This window comes from Spermophilus citellus (assembly GCF_964194105.1).
Source record: "Spermophilus citellus genome assembly, chromosome: 5".
Lineage (NCBI taxonomy): Eukaryota > Metazoa > Chordata > Mammalia > Rodentia > Sciuridae > Spermophilus > Spermophilus citellus.
The window spans coordinates 59,047,595-59,069,302 of NC_138186.1; the positions used below are offsets into that span (position 1 = coordinate 59,047,595).

The following is a 21,708-nucleotide window of genomic DNA, read 5'->3' on the forward strand; positions in this document are numbered from 1 at the left end:
GCCTTCCTCAGGAAGACGTGAAGAAGTGCTCCAGTCAATTCCTTCATCGGAATTGGGCTTTAATTTCTATTTATTGCAAACCTCCAGCCCATCAGGCGGTCCCGGAGTGTTTGGCTCAAGCTCCCTTCTCCCCGCAAGACAGCGCTCCAGTTCTCTCCCAGGCTTCCTCTCTTCAGGCCCCTCCCAAATCTACCATTCTCTGGTTCAGGGGGCGGAGTTGTGCCTCCTTTCTGGTTCCTTTAAGGGCGTCGACTCCTCCCCTATCGGAATCGCTGTCTGACGCCGGATGACAGCAGCGAGTTCGGTATGTCTATGCAAATAAGAGCCCCCTGCGGGCCAATGGGGAGCGGAGGTGCCGGAACCGCGGACCAATGGGGCGGGGGCGCTGGGGCTCACCATATAAGGAGCGGCCTCGCCATAAAAGGAAACATTGTATCTCTTTATATGGGGGGAAGGGTCGGGGGATCCCTCCGCCGCCAGCGCGCGGTCCCGGCCCCCTCCACCCGCCGTCTCGGCTGCGGCCAGCAGCCCCTGCCCCCCGGGGGACGCTGACGGCCGCCGGGCGCGCCGCCCTAGCATACGGACAGGGGGCGCTGCGCGCGGCCTGGGGCAACCCGGGCCACAGGGGCAGGAAAGTGAGGGCCCAGGTCGGACCGGGCGTGCAGGGGCCCCGGGTTAGCAGCGACGGCCGCAGCAGCTATAGCCGCACTAGGAGCAGCAGGAGTGCCGGGTTTAGCCGGGAAGCCGATGGCGGCGGCGGCAGCGGCTCCGATTCCTTGCTGACTGCCCGTCCGCCCTCCTGCATTGAGCGCCATGTTACCGAGCCAAGCTGGGGCCGCGGCGGCTCTGGGCCGGGGCTCGGCCCTGGGGGGCAGCCTTAACCGGACCCCGACGGGGCGGCCGGGGAGTGGAGGCGGCGGGACTCGCGGGGCTAATGGGGGCCGGGTCCCTGGGAACGGCGCGGGGCCCGGAGCGGGCCGCCTCGAGCGGGAGGCTGCAGCAGCGGCGGCAACCACCCCGGCGCCCACCGCGGGGGCCCTCTACAGCGGCAGCGAGGGCGACTCGGAGTCGGGCGAGGAGGAGGAGCTGGGCGCCGAGCGGCGAGGCCTGAAGAGGAGCCTGAGCGAGATGGAGCTCGGCGTGGTGGTCGGTGGGCCCGAGGCATCGGCGGCGGCCGCTGGGGGCTACGGGCCGGTGAGCGGCGCGGTGAGCGGGGCCAAGCCGGGTAAGAAGACCCGGGGCCGGGTGAAGATCAAGATGGAGTTCATCGACAACAAGCTGCGGCGCTACACGACCTTCAGCAAGAGGAAGACGGGCATCATGAAGAAGGTACCAAGCCGGAGGCTGGTCGGCCACCGGGTACCAGGAGGGTGGGTAGGCACAGGGGGAGCCCGGGAGCAAGGCAGAGCTGAGGCGGAGGTGAGAGGCGGCGAGTCCGTAGGAGGTGTGTGGGAGGGGATGGTTGTTACCCGCGAAGGGCGAAAGGGGAGGGGCCGCCAGGGAAATGTGGGGAGAGGGGAGATGCCGCAAACGTCCGGAATAGAGGGAAGAGGCCCCGGGGTGGGAGTGACCGGCACGAGAGAGGAAGAGAGACCGGGCGGAGTGAAGGGGTGAGCAGTGGCTGCCGGGGAGGTGGCTAACGAGATGCCGGGGTCAGAGGTCCGGTGCACTTCGGTGTTAGGGAAAAGCGTCGGAAAAGCAGGGAGCAGGGAAGGTATGGAGATGAGAAGACCGGAGCTGTATGACAACAGTGAGCGAGCATGTGTGGGAAGAAGGTGGGCACCACAAGAGTAGTGCTGGCTAGAGGATTGGCAGGGCTAGGGGCCAGGTGAGGTAGCCGAGCAGGAGGGCAGGAGAGCTCGTGCTGTCTGGAGTAGCCATCGGGTACCAAGTCCCGCCCTGGCCATGTGTCTTCCGTTGCTTCACTGGAAACCTCAAGCTCCCGGTAGGACTGTCTGCAGAATCGCCTGTCTTTGGGGCAGATGGGGTTTCCAACCCTAGGGAAAATTTGGGCATGGACTTTGAGGGAAGATCAGGGAAGTTTGTAGAAGTGCCTAGAAATGCCTCCTCCGAGTCATCTTGGGGGTAGAATATATGAGAATGGGTGGAAGCAGAGGAAATGGAAAACAAGCTACAATCTTGGGAACACTGGCTGGTATTTTTATCTGTGTGTGCATCCAATGTGGGTGTGGAACTTTGTTGGGAGTAAGGATGGTATCTCTGGGGTCCCCTTCCTGGCAGAGTATTTGGTGCCATCTCCCATCACTCCAGATAGTGTTACATCAGTGTCCCTTGTTATTTTATCATGAGAAGGTTGTGTGGAAAGATAGTTCACGAAGAAAAACTCGCCTTTATTTTCTTTCCCTCCCTCTTTTTCTTTCTTCCTTCCTCCCTTCCTTCTCCCTCCTTCCCAAGACAAGTAGGAAAAAAGGTTAGTACAATGTTATAGGGCAGAAGGAAAAATTAGGTTATAGCAACAGGTTAGGGCCTGGGAAGAACCATGAAACAGTTTGTGGCTTAGGTGGTCCCTTATCACTAATGTGATGTGTGAATTCCAGTGTCATAGGGTTCTAGCCCTATCCCTGTGACAGGGAGGAGAGAGGGAGGCTCCATCCACTGGGAGCTAACTGGGTCCCTCCATGTCCCCTGAGGTTATATGCTCCATCTCTGGGGAGGTAGTGACTGTTTGCTGGCTATCTGTGTTCTGGGGAGAGGCATGGATAGTTTTACTGCTCATAGCTCACTTTCATATACACTGATGGGACCCTTGTAGAGTCACTAAAGATGAAGGTCATTATAGGAGTGGGGGCTGGAGATCTCTGTGTGTTCTTCTCTTTCCTTCTTCCTGAGGAAGGTTGAAGATAAAAAGTTTTGCTGACTTGCCCATCTCCCTCCCCATCCCTCAGGCCTATGAGCTGTCCACGCTGACAGGGACACAGGTGCTGTTGCTGGTGGCCAGTGAGACAGGCCATGTGTATACTTTTGCCACTCGCAAACTGCAGCCCATGATCACCAGTGACACCGGCAAGGCACTGATTCAGACCTGCCTGAACTCGCCAGACTCTCCACCCCGCTCAGACCCCACCACAGACCAGAGAATGAGTGCCACTGGCTTTGAAGAGCCAGATCTCACCTACCAGGTGTCGGAGTCTGACAGCAGTGGGGAGACCAAGGTGTGTTTGTATCACATATGTAAGAGGAGGGAAGGGAAGGGGATCTCTTTCCCTACCTGGCTCAGTATAGGTAGAAAGGTGTCTACAAAGGTGGGTAGAGCCAGGTTAGTGCCCCTTATCCTAGGGGACAGGTGTCCATCCTCCATTCCTGACAGGAGGCCGGCCCCCTAGATAAGCGGGCGGCCTCCGTGCCCATATAAGGCCTGCTCGGGCTCCACGCCGGCCTCCCGCCGCAGCCCGCCTGCCTGGCAGAACCTTTGCATTCCTCCCGCCAGCTGTCTCCCTGCTGGGGGCGGGGGTGTTACTTAGCCCTGCCCTCCTGGTAGACTGGGTCGCCCGGGAGTAGGAAGGGAGCACTTTGGGTCCCAGGGTCCTGGGAACTCAGCACTGTTGGCAGGCGGGCTGGCCGACTGGGCGGGGGACTACCTTACTAGCTAGCCGCCTATCCCTTCAGGATGTTGAGGCCTGTGCAGTTAGGGAGTGTATTCGCCTGCTGCTAGGGATGCCGGCCCTAGTTACGCCTCCCCCTTCCTATTCCCGGTAAGGAGATGGGGCGGGGCTTCCTCTTTGCTGTCTGGGGAGCTCCACCTTCCGGGTGTGCCTTAACTAACTGGCCAATGAGAGGAAGGGGAACTGTTTGCCTTAGCAACGCCACTACCAATCAGCGGCCTTGAGCCCAGCTGCTTAGCAAACATCCCTCGCTGACCCACCCCCAGCTTTTGAGACCCCTATTAACTCAGTGATTTAGGCTTGGTGGTTGGTTTTAAGCTCCTGGCTTTTTCTTTCCCCTTCTAAGAACAGAGCTGCCCCTCCCCTCTTCCTCCCGCCCCCATGAGGAGAGAGAGTCAATGCTCCAGTCTTCCCCTCTATTAGTTCCTACACCTGTAATCATTTTCAGACCCCTGTAGCAATAGGAAATTCTGGTGGATGAGTAAGTTACTAGGTAGTTTAAGTCTTAAGCATTTAGCATAGTTCTTCAGTGCCTGAACTCTAAGATCTCTCTCACATCCTGAGTTCCCTGAAAAACTCTCAGTCATCTTAGAAGCCTGGCAGGGCAGAGCTGGAAGAACCCTTTAAAGATAAGATAGTAGTACAGTCTCCTTGTGTCTATAAACATAAGGAAGAGGAAGACTGAGGCTCAGAAAAAGAAAGTAATTTCCTCAACTTTATACAGATGGTCATTGCCAGAGCTGGAAACAGACCCTGGTCATGATTTGTGACCACAGTCCACTGGGGCAGAGAATCCAGGGAGTTCTGATGATGATAATCATGACTATCATTGTCATCATGATCACAAGAGTAGCAGATATGTATTTGTCTTTATGTGCTAGGTAATAGTCTCTAAATGTTTTTGGATATGTTAGCCTATTAAATCTAAACAGAAATTTATGAGGTATTGTCCTCCTTTTAGTCATTTATTTTTATTTTATTTTTATGGTGCTGGGGATCAAACCCAGGGCCTCACAAATGCTAGGCCAACTGTCTACCACTGAGCTGTGCTCCCAGCCCTCTACGCTTTCAGAGGTGGAAAACTGAAGCTTAGCAGCTTCATAACTTGCCCAAGGGTCCTGCATCAGATATTGTGGAGCTGGGATTTGAACCAAAGCACACTGATTTCAGTCTGGGCTCTCAGTCCACACAAAGCTTCTGCTGGGTGGGGTCTGGTAGAGGCTCACTATTTCATCTTTACTCTGGGTATAGGACACACTGAAGCCGGCGTTCACAGTCACCAACCTGCCAGGTACCACCTCCACGATCCAAACAGCACCTAGCACCTCTACCACCATGCAAGTCAGCAGCGGCCCCTCCTTCCCCATCACCAACTACCTGGCACCAGTGTCTGCTAGCGTCAGCCCCAGCGCTGTCAGCAGTGCCAACGGGACTGTGCTGAAGAGTACAGGCAGTGGCCCCGTCTCTTCTGGGGGCCTTATGCAGCTGCCTACCAGCTTCACCCTCATGCCTGGTGAGTCACAAGAGGCAGGGAGAGATTTATCCTCCCTGGGCCAAATTGAGCATGCTCAGAGTGGGTTTAGGACTGGCATGAGGAGACCCTTTTTCTCAGCTCAGAACAAGAGTTAGAACCTTAGAGAAACCTTATATATCCTATTGGTAGATTGCTGTCCTCATCAGTAAGTTTCAACTGTATATTCTAGCCATTCTAGCTAGCCCAGCCATGTTCCTCCATTGTTATGGGGACAGTAGACATTCCATTACTCTCCTATCTTGACTGGAGGGCAGATTATGTCCTTGATGGGTCATTTGAAGAAGGTAGAGGTAAGGTTTCGGGAAGGAGAAGAAAGGAAGCCCCTGGAGAGGAAATTCAGGGCATGGAAGACCTGTTTGGCTGTTAGGAAAGAGGGTTGGGAGTTTGGGACCAGTGTGCCAGACCCTAGGACTGGAGTGTTTAAACATGTTTGCAGGTGGCAACTGGGCAGGATAGAGCCCAAGTAAGACTCTGTGTCTCATAGGTGGGGCAGTGGCCCAGCAGGTCCCAGTGCAGGCCATTCAGGTGCACCAGGCCCCACAGCAAGCGTCTCCCTCTCGCGACAGCAGCACAGACCTCACGCAGACCTCCTCCAGCGGGACAGGTATAACTTGCAGCCCTGTTGCCCTTCCTGCTCTGTCTCACCCCACGAGGCCTAGCAGCAGATACCAACTATATCCTTCCTGTATGTAAAGTAAGAGAGTTTCTTAAAGTAGAAACTGAGGCATTTGGCATAATTTTAAGGAAAAGTCAGGTGAGAATGCTGGATTTTAAATCCTGCCCTGCAGTGGGCTTGTGGATTCCAGGAGGAAATTAAGGATCACTGAAGTTACCTCTTTCTTATTTAGATAAGGAGAAGTTATTTGCCCTAAACCCCAGCATTTAATCAGTTAACAGGAAGGACTCGTGGGGCAGTTATCTCCTTGTGGGGCAGTTATCTCCTTGTGGGGAAGGTATTCTAGAATTTGAGTAGCCATAATTTCCCTCAGGTATCTTTGGTCATTTCACCCCTCAGGTATCTTTGGTCATTTCAGAAACAATAGGATTATCTCAAAATTACTTTTAAGTTATCTTTATTTCAACCTTATTACACAAAATGTGGTCTAGGGACTGGGAGCACCAGCATTACCTGGGAGCTTGTGGAAATAAAGAATCTTAAGCATCACCTCAAGCCTATTGAATCAGAATCTGCATTTTAACAAGATTCCTATGTAACTGTATGTTTGTTAACATTTGAGAAGTGCTTGTTTAGAAGATGAATTTGTGAGGTTTGAGTTTAGAAAGGAGGAGGAGGCATAAGAACAAATTTTTAAAAAATGGGATGATGGAGCACTCTAAAGGGAGAGAATCTGAGTTTCCTGGGAGAGGGTTAGTCCTTGAAATCTTAGGGCTTGAGCAAAAAGTTCAGTAGATGGACAATCCAATAGTACAAATGATGGGATATAGTCAAAGGTTGGTGCTTTTGTGTTCCGGGAAAAAAATAGGCTTTTCTTAGCTGGTGACTAAGAGAGCAGAGTTATAGTCTCGTCAAGCTTCTGACCCCCTGGGACATTGCGAAAAGATCTTGGAGACTGGAATCCTAGGATAGGAAGGGAGATATCAGAGAGACTAGTGCCTAACATGTGTCTGTGTTTTCCAGTGACGTTGCCCGCCACCATCATGACATCGTCCGTGCCCACAACTGTGGGAGGCCACATGATGTACCCTAGCCCCCATGCGGTGATGTATGCCCCCACCTCGGGCCTAGCTGATGGCAGCCTCACCGTGCTCAATGCCTTCTCCCAGGCGCCATCCACCATGCAGGTGTCACACAGCCAGGTTCAGGAGCAAGGTGAGGGGAAGGGCAGGGTTGAAGGAAGGAGGACCATTTCCTCCCTTATACACTCAAATGTTCCAACTCCCTCACTGAGGTATACATACACACACACTTGGATGCCAATACATATTTCCTGTGCGCGCGCACGCGCGCACACACACACACACAGAGACTTGAATATTCTCACATACACTAGGACACCTGTACTTGTCTACTTGGACCCTCATACCCACAAGTACTCTCAAGATATATTGGGCACTGAGACTCACTAGTCACTTGTGCATTGCCACTCCTCCAATAGCTGGAAGATCCTCTTCAGCAAACATGAGTGTGTATCTCTTATGGTTTCCAATGCAGGTGGCGTCCCCCAGGTGTTCCTGACAGCGCCATCTGGGACAGTGCAGATCCCTGTTTCTGCAGTCCAGCTTCACCAGGTAGGTGGGGGCACCTCTCACATCATCCCACATAGCTACTGCATCTAAAGCTGGGTGGACATTATTACCAATTGGTCAGAGCCCACATCCTAATTTGTTTTCTGCTCAGGCCTTTGGTGGGCAGGCAGGCAGGCCAGCAGCAGACTGGTTGATCCTCCTGCCCACTTCCTCATATACCCCCTTCCCTCCAGATGGCTGTGATAGGGCAGCAGGCCGGGAGCAGCAGCAACCTCACCGAGCTACAGGTGGTGAACCTGGATGCCGCCCACAGCACCAAGAGTGAATGATCCGCCCGCTGCCCTGGACAGATGGCCCAAGGGACGGCACCACTTATTTATTGTTGCCTTTTCACGTTTTCTTTACACACTTGTTGACGGGCCGCAGGAGGGAGGCAGGGAGGAGGAGCGGGCAGCCACAGGACTATGCCCTCTCACTCCAGCCAAAGAAATGGGCCTGCCTGCCCTCCACCTGTCCTCCCTCACTTTTCCTTCCTTCCTGCTCCACCTCCTACTTCTGTTGACAGTGGGGCTGTCCTCCCTCCTCAGACTCCCCTCAACAGCTTGGCTGGATGTTTGCCATGAGTATTAGCTTACCCAATGGGACCGTGTCCCACCTTCCCACTCACAGGCCTTCTGTGGGACTGGACACTGTGTCCTCCCCTGAGGAAGCGGTTGGGACTCTCTCTCCAGCCTCCTTGCTGACTCCAAGTCAGCACTGTGTCTGCCACAGGCTGGGTCTAAGGAGCCCTGTACCTTCCCCTCAGGGAGCCAGCTGAGGAGATGGGAGCTTCTTCCCTCATGCTGCCGCCCTCTGCCCCTTCAGCTCCTGAGTAGCTGGGCCTGTGCACTGGGCAGGTTCCTGGGGCCACCTGCCCTGCCTTGCCGTTCCCCATGGACCTCCAGGGGCTCTTGGGTTGGAGGGAACCACCAGCGTTCCCTTCTTCCCTTTGTCTTCCCCCCCCCACTCCTCCCAGCTGCTTTACTTAAAGTTGATTTTGAACTTTTTATTTGAGGAGACGAAGTGAAAACAAATCTATAAATATATATTTTTAAAATATTTAACTTTTTTTTATGGCGTTTTTCTCATCCCCCTCCCTACCCGAACTCCCCTTCCCTGGGGAGCCCAAGTGCTCCCCAGAACTGGCTGGATCCCTGGGGACAGAGTCACCCCAAGAGCTTGGGGTCTGCCAGTGTGTGGGGGAGATCTGGGATCACCCGGTCCTGAGTTGTTTCCAGGAGAAAGCCGGGGGAGGGGCCCTCAGGCCATGCCCTGAAGGGGTGGGGAGGGTGACCCACAGCTCTGGGCCTCTTTTTGCCCTTTAGGCTGTTGCTCCGGAGAGGGAAGAGGGAGACCAAATGTGGGGGTGGGGTGGGAGGGTGTCAGGTAGAGGCAACTGAGTTCATTTGTGCCACACACATGGGCATTGCAGCCTTGTGCTCCCCCAGGCCTGCAGCTGCCTGGGGCCCAAGTTGCAGTGAGCAGGGTGGGATCTGGGAGGGGGGAGAGGCAGGAATGGGGGGTCAGAAGTGGGAGCAGCTTTTGGGCTGAGTATAGAGATGGGGAGCCAGAAATGGGCAGCTCTCCCAGGGAGTGAGCAGCTACTGTAACTTTTTTAAATTAAGACAAAAAGCCTTGAAGAAAATGACTTTATTTTTCTAAGTGTAACCTCAGTATTTATGTAATTTGTACAGGGGCCATGCCCCACCCCACCCCTGCTCCCTTAGGGTAGAACTTGAGGGTGGGCCACCATGGGGGAAGATTTTTACCCTGTGTTAGAGCCTACTTTCACCACCTGTATCCAGAGAGGGAGCTTTTTCAGAAATGGGGCAGCAATTGGGGTGGAGTTTTATTAACCCCTTAACGACTGCCTTCAGTAGGAACAAGCCTGCTTCTGTGATTAGGTGAAGGGGTGGGGGAAGATTCTACGCACAGCCTAGTTATCAAGGGGATGATTTGCCGACACAATTAAGAACCCCCTAACCTCTAACCCCCATTGCTGTCTTGCCCCAAATTGGAGTACCAAGATGGAAGTTGCCTTCCTAGGCTTTCTCCTGGAGATAGCTGGGGCTTATGGGTGGTTTTTAAGGCTGGGGCATGGCAAATCAGGGGCCAGAGTTGGGGAGCTTGGGACTCAGGTCTGTAACTGCCCAACCCCTTTTCTCTGCTCTTGTTTCACTCCACCACCACTCACTCACTCCCCAATCCCCCACCCGGAGGAGGAGATGTTGATGAATTTCTCTCCTTCCCACGAAAGACAGACCCAATGAGTGAATCAGGCAAAGTGCTTACAATGTGTGTTGTGTGAGTGTGGCCTTGGGAGAACATGCGCATCAGGGATGAGGTGGCATTTGTATGTGGAGCAACCCTTGGTGTTTCCCTTACTTGATGGCTCTGGGGTATGTGTGTGTGCCTGAGTGAATGTGTGTGTGTGAATGTGGGGTGTGTGTGTCAGTGGTTTCTACTTCCCCTGGGATACTGACCCAGGAATAGTGGACATGGTCACAGTCCTATGTACAGAGCTTTCTTTTGTATTAAAAAAAAATACTCTTTCAATAAATGTATCATTTTTGTGCACAGACTGTGGGGTCTTTGGCTCTGTTTTTCAACATAGGGAGGGAGCTGCAAACATGAAACAAATCCCAAAGCTGTTCCAAGAAATAAATCTGGCTGCTTGATGAAAACGGAATGTTAAGGGGTGCTTTGTGCTGTTGGATTCTATATGATTTAAAGAACATGGTGGTGGTGGTGGGGGGGGTTGTCTCCCTATGCATAGTTTTGCTAGGTGCTTTAGGCCAGCAGAATCAAGCAATTTTATTAACAGGGTATGTGGGATCAATTACCCAAAGTATTGCTGATAAGTTTGGGGAAATCATGGCACGTGACCTACTGAAAAGCCCTACGGTGGGAGATTACTATGTTTCAGAATGGATGAAGTAACCGGAGATAATATGAGGAAGGCAGACCTAGTAAAGAGAAGGGAAGTTTTCCAGTTGACTACATGGAAAGGGCAGCCCACTGCCGCTAAGAAGGAGCAACCAGTGATACTGCACTCCTCTAGCGCGCCGCCTTCACACGCCCCTCTCCACGAGCACGGGGCCCACGAGTAGTACGCATGCTCCACGCGCGCTGTTCCGCCACGCTCGGCCTGGACCGCTGTGGGACCCGTAGATCGTAGAAGCTAGGCGGTGCGTGCACTCGCTAAGTGACCCGGAAGGGAGCTGCCGAGGAGGAGGCGGGACCTGGACGGCGGGTCCCAGCTAGGACCGGTCCGGACGGTGGGAGGTGAGAGGAGGTTCTGCGCCCGACCCAGTCCCTTCCCCAATCTCTGGTCCTTTACCCACTCTCTGTGAGGCTGACGAGGGAACCAAGACTTACTCTGAGATTTCGCTCGGTCTTGTCATCCTTCTCTGACCGCGCCCCCCACCATGCTTACCCGGCATCCCTACCCCGTCCCTCAATCCCATTCCCTTGCTGTACAGGTCTCCACCGCCCCACTGTCCTGCAAACGTGAGACTGGCCTTGCTCCCCGCTGGGCTCAGTCCCCGCAGCCAAACCTCACCCCTACATCTGTTTATTGCTCCTGGTCTAGGCCCACTCTGCGCCTCCTCAATTTTCCTTCCACACCCGCCGGGCCTATTCATTTTATTCCTCCTGGCGCTAATCAGTTGCCGATTGCAGGGAGGCTGGTTACCTCCCGGCCTCTCCCTACCCCCGCGCTCAGTGAATCCCTACCCCCATTGAAGTCCACATCTTTTATGTCTCTTTCTCTTCTGTCCTTCCTTCTTGCTCAGTGAATCCCTACCCCCATTGAAGTCCACATCTTTTATGTCTCTTTCTCTTCTGTCCTTCCTTCTTGTCTTCTATTCTGTACCCTGACACAATCCCCGTCCGGTTCATCTTACATTCTTATGCTTACTATTCCCTGTTGCCTCTATACTGCTTATCACACATGGCTTTTCCTGATCATACTATAATCTTCTGACTTATAATCTTCTGACTTAATTTATCTGATAACTGCCTGTACCTTATAAGAATAATAGTAGATTAATATTAGACCATGTTTACTGAGCACTCATGTGCTAGATGTTTTTGTTTCTTTGTATGGTTCTAGAATTGAACCCCGGGCCTGGTACATGCTAGGCAAGCACTCTACCACTGAGCTACATCCCCAGCCTTAAATGCTACTCTAAATGTATTACATACATAATCTTATTAGGTTTTTATTTCATGAGATAGGTGTGAATATTACCACCTTATAGAGGAGGAAATAGACTCAGATTTTAAGCAACTTGTTCAAAACTATGCAGTAGTGAGTTGGAATTAAGAATCATGTATTTATCTGACTCTGAAATCTGTGCTTTATTGTTTATCTCATGATCTCATTCACTACCCTGTACCCTGTGAGTACTACCTTCCTGTTAATCTAGCTGACCTAAACCCTTACTATACATACAGCAAAAGTACAGGGTGGGATGTGGTCTTTTTCTCACATAATTTTATCTGGTTCCTCAGCTGCTCCTCCTCTCACAAAACTCATATTTCTCCCATCCAGTAATCTGCCCTACATCCCTGCCTCCTTTCCTTTGCTTCTTTGTATCTGTTGTGGCCCACCCCTCTATGTCCACATTCTAGCTTTACCCTGTCCTGTCCCTCCCCCAGCCTTCTGGCCTCATTATCTCACATGCTGCTGTCCTTCCTGTTCATTCATGTTAGCCTTTTAAGTCTTGATCTATATCCTTCAGCCATTCTACTATTTACTGCCCAGCCTGTCCTGCTTAACTGTTAACTCTGTGTATTGTTACCTTGCTTGTTTGTCTTATTCTCTTTGTAACCATTTCCATCTCTTGAAGCCCTTTATTTCATCCCCTTGATATTTTCACTCTTTCTTCTCTTATAAATATCAAAGTTAAGTTCAGCTGTTCATTCCATCCTATTCTTTATCTTTTATGTTTGGCCTCTGAATTCTACCATGTAGCCTGCCAGTCACCACACACCCTCTCTTGTTCCAAAAGTTATCCCACTATGTATAGTCTTTCTTTTCCCATACTGTATGATCTTTCTCTTTCTGTATCTCAGGAGATCAGGATGATAGGGGAACGGCGTGCTAGGGACCTTATGGTGCCCTTGGGGCCCCAGCTGCAGGCATATCCTGAAGAACTTATTCGACAACGGCCTGGACATGATGGACGCCCTGAATACCTGATCCGATGGAGTGTCCTGAAGTGTGGGGAAGTGAGCAAAGTGGGTGTAGAGGAAGGCAAAGCAGAGCACATTCTCATGTGGCTGTCAGCCCCAGAGGTCTATGCTAACTGCCCCATGCTATTAGGTGAGCGAGCACTATCTAAGGGACCTCAGCATGAACCATCTGGGGGTTTAGGAAGCTTTCCCAGAGACCCAGGAGGCCTGGACGATGTGGCAATGGGAGAGATGGAGGCTGATGTGCGGGCGCTGGTACGCAGGGCTGCCAGGCAGCTGGCAGAAGGTGGGACCTCAAGCCTTACAGCTGCTGTGCTTCACACCATCCATGTGCTCAGTGCATATGCCAGCATCGGGCCTCTCACCGGGGTCTTCAGGGAAACAGGAGCCCTGGACCTGCTCATGCACATGCTGTGCAATCCTGAGCCTCAAATTCGTCGGAGTGCGGGCAAGATGCTGCAGGCTCTGGCAGCCCATGATGCTGGTAAGACAGCCAGGGAAAGAAGGAAAACATTGGAGAAAATGGGGCTGCAAGGAGTAAAAACAGAGATTTCCCAACTCTATTAGAACACCTAGTATTGGTGAATATCAATTCAGTGTAAAGGAGGCATATAAATTATTAGGTTATTACAAGTACATAAACAGGACAAATTGTTGGCACCTGGTAGGTATGTCCATTCTCAGTGCAGTGTAAGAAAAGAGAATGGGGTAGACTTGTAATTTTTAAGTAGGTTGAGATTTATTGGTTGTGAAATCAATTTGTTGGGTTTTAACTAACATTTTTACAAAACAATATCAATATGCAGTATAAAGTTTTTGTAACATGTTGTATGTTCCAGTTTTATGTGTATAGGTTTGTTTCAGGTCACCACATAAAATATATTTTTTTGCTGTGGGTCTTAGTCACAAGGAAGTTTGAAAACACCTAGGGAAGGAGATAGAAAGCCTAGGAAAGGCAGGGAGAAAGTATTGGGGATTGAGAAGATACGGATTGGGTGTGGATTACAGGGAGTCGGGCTCACGTCCTTCTGTCACTGAGCCAGCAAGATGGCATCGAGCAGCACATGGATTTTGACAGCCGATATACTTTGCTGGAGCTGTTTGCAGAGACCACATCCTCTGAAGAGCACTGCATGGCCTTTGAAGGCATTCATCTGCCTCAGGTACTCCACGGCTATGGGGGAATACTCTGTTCAAGGCATTATTTCTGAAGCTATGGTTCAGGACTATGTCAGCACCAAAGCCACCTGAACAGGTAGTTAAAATGAAGGTTCATGTCCATTTTCCCAAGCTCTCCCATTGAGAATTTTAAAAATTAGAACCAAAGTGTTTTAAGACCTCCCTGTATGTTTCTTACCCAAATCAAAGAGCTATAGACCTAGGAATGAGACCTTTGCAATTTTCTGTGGGGGAGGATATTAAGGGGCAAGGGAAGAGGCCAAGCCAGGAAGAGATGAACCTATACCTGGGATTGTGTCCTAGATCCCAGGAAAGCTGCTCTTCTCCTTGGTGAAGTGCTACCTATGTGTCACTTCCTTGCTGGATCAACTAAATAACAGTCCAGAGCCAGGAGCTGGAGACCAAAGTTCCCCAAGCACCATGAGGGAGAAAAACCGGGGACAAAGGGAGCTGGAGTTCAGCATGGCTGTGGGCAACCTCATTTCAGAACTGGTGCGGAGCATGGGCTGGGCCCGGAACATCAGTGAACAGGGCACGTTACCACCCCGGCCACCTCGGTCCATCTTTCAACCCTGCATTTCAAGACCACCCCTTTTACTCCCCACCATTGTCACCATCCCCAGAAGGCAAGGGTGGGCCTTTCGCCAGCGCTCCGAATTCTCTAGCCGTAGTGGCTATGGCGAGTACGTGCAGCAGACACTGCAGCCAGGGATGCGAGTGCGGATGCTGGATGATTACGAGGAGATCAGTGCTGGGGATGAAGGCGAGTTCCGGCAGAGCAACAGTGGTGTGCCCCCTGTGCAGGTAAGGGACTCACAGTGATGGGACACTGTTGGGGGTCTCTTCTGGGTGGGGCATAAACTGGAACTTCCAGGTAGGAGGCTCTGGTACACCACCCAAGGTGAAAACCTCCAGGGGAATTGGAATGGTAAGAGAGCATCAGCAAATGAAGGGGTGTTATTTGAAGAGCTGAGAAAACTTGGTGGGTGTGAGTGGGTATGAGGTCATGGACAGGCTCATAACCAGGAAGCAGAAGTGATACATGGAGATAATATCATCATTTCCACTAGTGGAAGAAGCTAGGAAAGAATGTGAGAACAGAGACCATCAAGGTTAGGAAGAGAGGCAGGGTCCACTCCTGATAGGGGAAGAAATCCTTTAGCTATATGGAGGTTCTTCCAAGCCTAGACAGGTGTGTATCTGAGGGTATGATCCAGATCTGGACTTGGGCATGTTCTCTCAAGCTTTTACAGCTCAGAGCTCAGAGCACTGAGCCCTTTCTGTTCTTCCTTCATGACAGGTCTTCTGGCAGTCGACAGGCCGCACCTACTGGGTGCACTGGCACATGCTGGAGATATTGGGTGCTGAGGAAGCTACTGGGGATTCAGCTTCGGCAGCTGTGGAGAAGGGGGCAGGGGCTACTGTATTGGGCACAGGTGAGCCTAAGAGAGGATGTGGGTAGCCTGTCTCTGAACAGAGGAGTTGTGTCTCATATGAAACCACTTCTGACTGGGAGCTTCCCCAGGTTCAGAAATCAGCTGTTATTTCTACTGGGTGCTGATAGCCCTATCTTTGTGTTCTTAGCATTTCCTTCCTGGGACTGGAAGCCTGTGGATGGCCTCTACTGCTTGCCGTACCTCCAGACTGAGCCTCAGAAGAATGAGGAATTGGGATACCTGACCCAAGCTGAGTGGTGGGAATTGCTTTTCTTCATCAAAAAGTTGGACATATGTGAGCAGCAGCCAATTTTCCAGAATCTTCAGGAGAAACTAGATGAGGTATTTTAGGCCTGAGATATGGTGGGAGATGGACATTGAGGGATTAAGAGTAGTAGTAATGGGATTAGAGGTAGAAACTAAAGGAAGTTTTATCTATGGATACCACTTAAGGGGAGGCTGGAGTTAGAGAGTATAGGGGTCTTGTTGGTTGGGGGAGACATGTGCTGTGAGACATGTGCTTTCTAGTATGTAGAAAGGATGAAGTTATGGTGGGAGTGATCTATTTCTATCCCCAGGACCTTTGTGTCTGCTTGTCCCTGAAATTTATATTCTTTGTATTGACAGACCCTGGGTGAAAAGGCTCTAGGTGAGATCTCTGTGCCTGTGGCGATGGCTGAGGGTCTTCTGCAGGTTCTCAGTAATCGGTTTGAGGGCAGCACCCTCCGTGACTTGCTCAACTCCCAAATCTATACCAAATATGGGCTGCTACCTGATGAACTAAGCAGCTTATCTTCACGAAGTCACTGCTGTACCTCAGATCCAGAAGAGGAATCCAAGTCAGAGGCCAGCTTCTCAGAGGAAGAGACTGAATCCCCTAAAGCAAAGACTGAGCCCCCTAAGGCAGAGTCACAGCCTGCCAAGGCAAAGACTGAGCCTCCCATGGCCCAGAGTGATTCACAGCTGTTTAACCAGCTTCTGGTGACTGAGGGGATGGTTCTGTCCCCTGAGATGAAGGAGGCAGCCAGTGGTGAGTCAGGTTCTGGGAGGGGAGGGCAAAGACATTGGAACAAATCCTGTCATGGGCCCAGAGGTGGGTTGTGAGGGTGGAGGAAAAGCCATGGAGTGAGGTCCTTTTTTGCAGGGAAAATGGCTTGCATCCATCATCTTCCCTTTGAACTTGAAAAGAACTCCTTTTCTTCAGTATCTCTGGAAAAGGAGAGTCCATTTCTCAGGGTATTTCCATCTTCTGTATTTGATTAGATCTTTCACACAGAATTGGAAATATTCCAAATGCAAGCTATAGTAACGGATAACATTTAAATGTCAATAGGATAACTGGGCTGACCTTTAAAGACTTCCAGTGTGGAGGAGGTGCCACAGTTCTTTAAGCCACTTGCCTTTCTCCCACCAATTTCAGAAATGGCTAGAGCCTTGCGGGGTCCTGGTCCGCGCAGCTCCCTGGATCAGCATGTGGCAGCAGTCGTGGCCACTGTGCAGATATCCAGCTTGGACACAAACCTGCAGCTTTCAGGGCTCTCTGCCCTCTCTCAGGCTTTGGAAGAGGTCACAGAGCGGGACCACCCTCTGGTCCGTCCTGACAGATCATTGAGGTTAGCATGTTACAGAGGGAAGAGGTCTGGGTTGAACCTGCGGGCAGTGAGGCTGATGGTGGAGGGAAGAAGTAATCAAGAATTAGAAAGGCTAAGGGTGAAGAAAGGGTCATCCTGAGGAGCAGCTGAGCAGGAGAGGGGTTAAAATAATCTCAGAGCATTTCTGTGCTAGGATTTTATATGGATTATTTCATTAACTCTGCCTAATAGCAAGGAAGCATTGATGGTATTATTATTCTATCATTATTTATTAATATCAGTATTATTGTTTGGGTGAGAAAATAAGCTTAATAGAATTTAAATAACTTTAGCTCAAGAGTTCTATAGGTAGCAGAGCCAGGATTCAAACCTAGGTCCTTTGGCTGTAGAGCTTGAGATTGTTTTCTTTCTTTTTTTTTTTTTTTAATAGTTTTCTAGTTGTTGATGGATCTTTATTTTAATCATTTATTTATATGCAGTGCTGAGAATAGAACCCAGTATCTCACACATGGGAGGCAAGCACTCTACCACTGAGCCCCAGCCCCAGCCCAAGATTTTTTTTCTTTAAAAAATGTTTTTTCTTGGAGCTGGGGTTGTGGCTCAGTGGTAGAGCACTTGCGAGGCACTGGGTTTGATTCTCAACACCGCATATAAATAAATGAACAAAGTAAAGGCCCATTTAAAAAAAAAAAAGGAATCTCTTAAAAAATGTTTTTCTTCTATCTCCGCTTTTTTTTTTTTTTCATTTTGAAAGTTTTTTCTGCTTCTTTTATGAGGGGAGGGGCAGGTACTGGGGATTGAACTCAGGGGCAGTGGACCACTGAGCTACATCCCTAGCCTTAATTTGTATTTTATTAGAGACAGTGTCTCACTGAGTTGCTTAGTGCCTTGCTTTTGCCGAGGCTGGCTTTGAACTCATGATCCTCCTGCCTCTACCTCCCAAACTAGTGGGATTACAGGTATGCACCACTGTGCCTGGCTTTTTTCCTGCTTCTTAATTACAAATAATAATACACAAATACATTATCATTAAAAATGAAAAGCCTGAGTCCTTTTTACCACTGTTATCAGGCTGGTATATCAGTCAGACCATCTACAGTTTTACACTAGTAATTATGTACTTGGAAATAAAGCATTTGGCGTAGTATTTATTACTATATTATTATTTTCTATTTATTTTTATTTGTTTTTGTGATGCTGGGGATTGAACCTAGGGCTCTTTACTACTGAGCTTTATCCCTATCCCTTTTATTTTAATATTTATTTTTTTAGTTATAGGTGGACACAATATCTTTATTTTAATGTGGTGCTGAGGATCGAACTTGGTGCCTCACTCATGTGAGGCAAGCGCTCTCCCTCAGAGCCATAATCCCAGCCCCTTATCCCTATCCCTTTTTAAGACAGAATCCTGCTGAATTGCTGAGGCTAGCCTAAAACTTATGATCCTTCTGCCTAAGCCTCCCAAATCACTGGGATTACAGGCATGTGCCACCACACCTGGCTTTTTGGCAGTATTTAAAAAATTCACATTAAATTTATTTTTAATTGATGCATAAAAACATAAAAATTGTACTTACTATTGAAGTTGAAATAGAACATTTTCTGAGTTTGTGTTTTTAATATATAAGCAGGAGGTGGGTTGTTAAAATATTCTTGAAGCACTTTTGTGCTAGAATTTTACAAACATTCTCATTAAATCTGCATACTACCAAGGAACATTGATAGTATTATTATTCCATCATTATTATTAACACAGTATTACTATTTGGGTGAAAAAACAGGCTTAGAGAATTTACACCACTTTAACTTAGAGTTCTGCAGATAGCAGAGCTAGGATTCAAACCTAGGTTATTTTGTCTCCAGAGGTTGTTTCTGTGACTGCATGTTTCTCTACCTCCATTTAGTATGTTTCTAAGGGTTTTCATGTCAGTTCACATGGAACCACTCCTTATTTTCATTGCTGCATAGAACTCTGATATGGTCACAGCCAAATTCAAGTACAGTTTTCTAGTGGATCTCTTTTTTATGTACCTCCATCAATAATGGGATATCATTCTCAAAAACAATAGATTAAATCAGTGAAAATTTTAAATGGTGTCTGTTTTAATTTTCATTTCTGATAAAGTTAGGCATATTTGCATGCATTTGTTATGTTTCTTCTATAAAAATTTTATCTTGTCCTTTGCCCAGTTTTTAATTGGGTCACTGCCTTATTCTTAAGGATTTATAGGCATTCTGGATATTAAACTTCTGTTGTTTATGTTTCAAATATTATGTCTTTTAAAAAAAAATCTCATTAGTTTTATTTTTGTGGTTATAAAAGGATACATGCTCTCTGTAAAAAAAATTAGAAAATTAGAAATATAAAAATCATCTAGAATCCCTTTATACAAGACAATAAGTATTAATATTTTGGCAATAAATATTTAATATTCTTATGTTTTTAATCTACCTATATATATTAACTATGTACATTAAGTAGTTAATAATAAATCCTGGCTACAGAAGTAGCTATGTATTTAAAGTATATTTGATTCATCATAAGCCCTCTTGAGAAAATGTAGATCAAAACAATTTCTCCAGTACATTTATTTGCTTTCTTCCCCAGAAATTCTCTATTTGTATTCTTTTCTCCATAGTTCCAAGGCCACCTTCTCATCTGCATCTATCACTGTCAAAGGTGTCAGTACCTGCTTTTTGCCTTTTGTAACTAACCTTCACTGAGGACTAGAGACTCTGGAGGCACCACTTCTTTTCATTGCACATCAGCATTTCCACTGAACCTTTTCCCCAGCTCATGTTGTTTATCTCTTAATTTTACTTATAGTATCTTTCATTATGATGAAGTTTTAGGCTTTTTTGCTGCTGTATTTTTCAACTTTTTTTGTGTCTTCTAGATTTTGAGTCCATTAGGAAAGGTCTGTCCTATTCCAGGATTAGAAAAAGATCTTCTTTTTCTTAAACAATTTTATTGAGATATTATTTACACGCCATAGCTTCAAGCATTTAAGCTATACAATTGAATGGTTTTTACTATTTTTTTAAATGGATAACATGCCTTTATTTATTTTTTTTTAAAGAGAGAGTGAGAGAGGAGAGAGAGAGAGAGAGAGAGAGAGAGAGAGAGAGAGAGAGAGAGAGAGAGAATTTTTAATATTTATTGTTTTAGTTATTGGCGGACACAACATCTTTGTTGGTATGTGGTGCTGAGGATCGAACCCGGGCCGCATGCATGCCAAGCGAGCGCGCTACCGCTTGAGCCACATCCCCAGCCCCAACATGCCTTTATTTTATTTGTTTATTTTTGTGCGGTGCTAAGGATTGAACCCAGTGCCTCACACATGCTAGGCAAGTGCTCTGCTACTGAGCTACAACTCCAGCCCTAGAAAAATATTTTCTTTTTTTTTTCCTAGAAAAATATTTTCTAAAATGATCTGTGATTTTTGTTTTTTCATTCATTTTAAAATCCATTTGCAGTTTTTTTTTTAATAAATGGTGTGAAGTAGAACTTCAAGTTCAAGTGTATCAACCTCACATTTTTTGTTTTCAGGTATTGTTTTGTGTTGGAGATTGAACCTAGGGTCTCATGTGTATTTAGCACACACTCTCTTACCATGGAGCTACATCCCCAGCCCAGTATCAGTTTTGAAGTATTCCATTCTGTCCTCATTTGGCTGAGATGTCACTGTTATCTCTTTTGTCATCTATTGATCTGTTTGGCTACCCTGTTTTAGAATTACTGAGTTTGTTTGTTTGTTTCTTCATTTATTGCCTTCAGTGTGTTGCTGATTTCTCTCTGAGGGCAGATTTTTTTTTTTTAATATGGTGCTAAGGATTAGAACCCAGGACCTTGTGCATGTGAGGTAAGCACTCTACCAACTGAGCTATATCCCTAGCCCATGGAGTTTTAATTAGTATGTCTTTCTAGTTATATTTGGATAACTTTAGACAGTCTATCATTTTTATTTAATTTTTTTTCAGATGTTGATGGACCTTTATTTTATTCATTTATTTATGTGCAATGCACAAAATTGAACCCAGTGCCTCATACATGCTATGCAAATGCTGTACCTCTGAGCCACAACCCCAGCCCCTCTATCATTTTTTTTTCCTAAACATTTCTTTTTGTATTTTTGAGGTGCTGGGAATCAAAGCCAAGGCCTCAAAAATTCTAGACAAATGCTCTACCACTGAGCTACGTCTATAGTCCTTCCAAACATTTCTTGATTATTATTACATATTTTCTCTTGCTCTGTCTGAATCTACCTATAATTTTTTTTAATTTTTAAGGCATTTTGATAGAATTATATTGAATCTGTAGATTCATTTGGAAAGCTGGGCCAGTTTGTAGCCATTTTGCTCTCTACCAGAGGTAGTCTGCAAAGGGAAGGAGGTAGTGATGGGGAGGGCAAGGAGAACAGGTTTGGGAGGGGGACAGGCACGATCTTAATGGATGGGGTTGGGCAGGGAGTCAGATGGTGAAAGTCAGGAAAGATTCCTTGGGATGGGGAGCCCCAGTGTCTCGTCTTTTCTCAGAGAGAAGCTAGTGAAGACGCTGGTGGAGTTGCTGACCAATCAGGTGGGAGAGAAGATGGTGGTGGTGCTGGCTCTCCGCCTCCTTTACCTGCTCATGACCAAGCATGAGTGGCGCTCACTCTTTGCCAGAGAGGGTGGCATCTACGCTGTGCTGGTTTGCATGCAAGAATATAAGACTTCTGTCTTGGTACAACAGGCAGGGCTGGCGGTGAGTGCACTGGGCCCTGTGGGAAAGAGCAATGGGCAGGACAGGCAAATTGGGGAACTTCTGACCTTGGAGGTATTTAAGGTGTAGACATTAGAATGAAAGAAAAGACACACATGGATTTAAGATTGCAATCAGGACAGTCTTGGAGATTGCA

The 21,708-nt window shown here is 48.3% G+C and overlaps 2 protein-coding genes across 8 annotated transcripts in view; both read left to right on the forward strand.

Moving 5' to 3' along the window:
- The first annotated feature begins 438 nt into the window (after positions 1 to 438).
- Positions 439 to 8,468, forward strand: SRF (serum response factor). 2 transcript variants are annotated; one of them, XM_081295231.1, is made up of 7 exons: positions 440 to 1,329; positions 2,907 to 3,173; positions 4,875 to 5,136; positions 5,642 to 5,761; positions 6,797 to 6,988; positions 7,331 to 7,407; positions 7,599 to 8,468. In XM_081295231.1, the coding sequence occupies exons 1-7, from the start codon at positions 814 to 816 to the stop codon at positions 7,692 to 7,694; spliced, it is 1,530 nt and encodes a 509-aa protein (XP_081151357.1). In that variant the 5' UTR covers positions 440 to 813; the 3' UTR covers positions 7,695 to 8,468. The 2 variants fall into 2 exon arrangements, with proteins under 2 accessions (XP_081151358.1, XP_081151357.1); XM_081295232.1 differs by lacking the exon at positions 5,642 to 5,761 and having other exon boundaries at positions 439 to 1,329.
- Positions 8,469 to 10,570: 2,102 nt separating this feature from the next.
- CUL9 (cullin 9) overlaps positions 10,571 to 21,708 on the forward strand; it is a 36,616-nt gene continuing 25,478 nt past the window's right edge. For 5 of the 6 annotated variants that reach the window (XR_014021929.1, XM_081293962.1, XM_081293963.1 and 2 more), the window contains exons 1-9: positions 10,571 to 10,689; positions 12,484 to 13,087; positions 13,612 to 13,766; positions 14,086 to 14,586; positions 15,083 to 15,218; positions 15,367 to 15,560; positions 15,846 to 16,248; positions 16,639 to 16,831; positions 21,347 to 21,554. Coding sequence is in view for 5 of the 6 variants with exons in the window: in XM_081293962.1 (XP_081150088.1) it covers positions 12,493 to 13,087; positions 13,612 to 13,766; positions 14,086 to 14,586; positions 15,083 to 15,218; positions 15,367 to 15,560; positions 15,846 to 16,248; positions 16,639 to 16,831; positions 21,347 to 21,554 (2,385 nt within the window). In the remaining variant the exon portion in view is untranslated. Of the gene's footprint in view, positions 10,690 to 12,483; positions 13,088 to 13,611; positions 13,767 to 14,085; positions 14,587 to 15,082; positions 15,219 to 15,366; positions 15,561 to 15,845; positions 16,249 to 16,638; positions 16,832 to 21,346; positions 21,555 to 21,708 lie in introns of those variants that run through there. The other variant, XM_081293965.1, reaches the window with a different exon arrangement.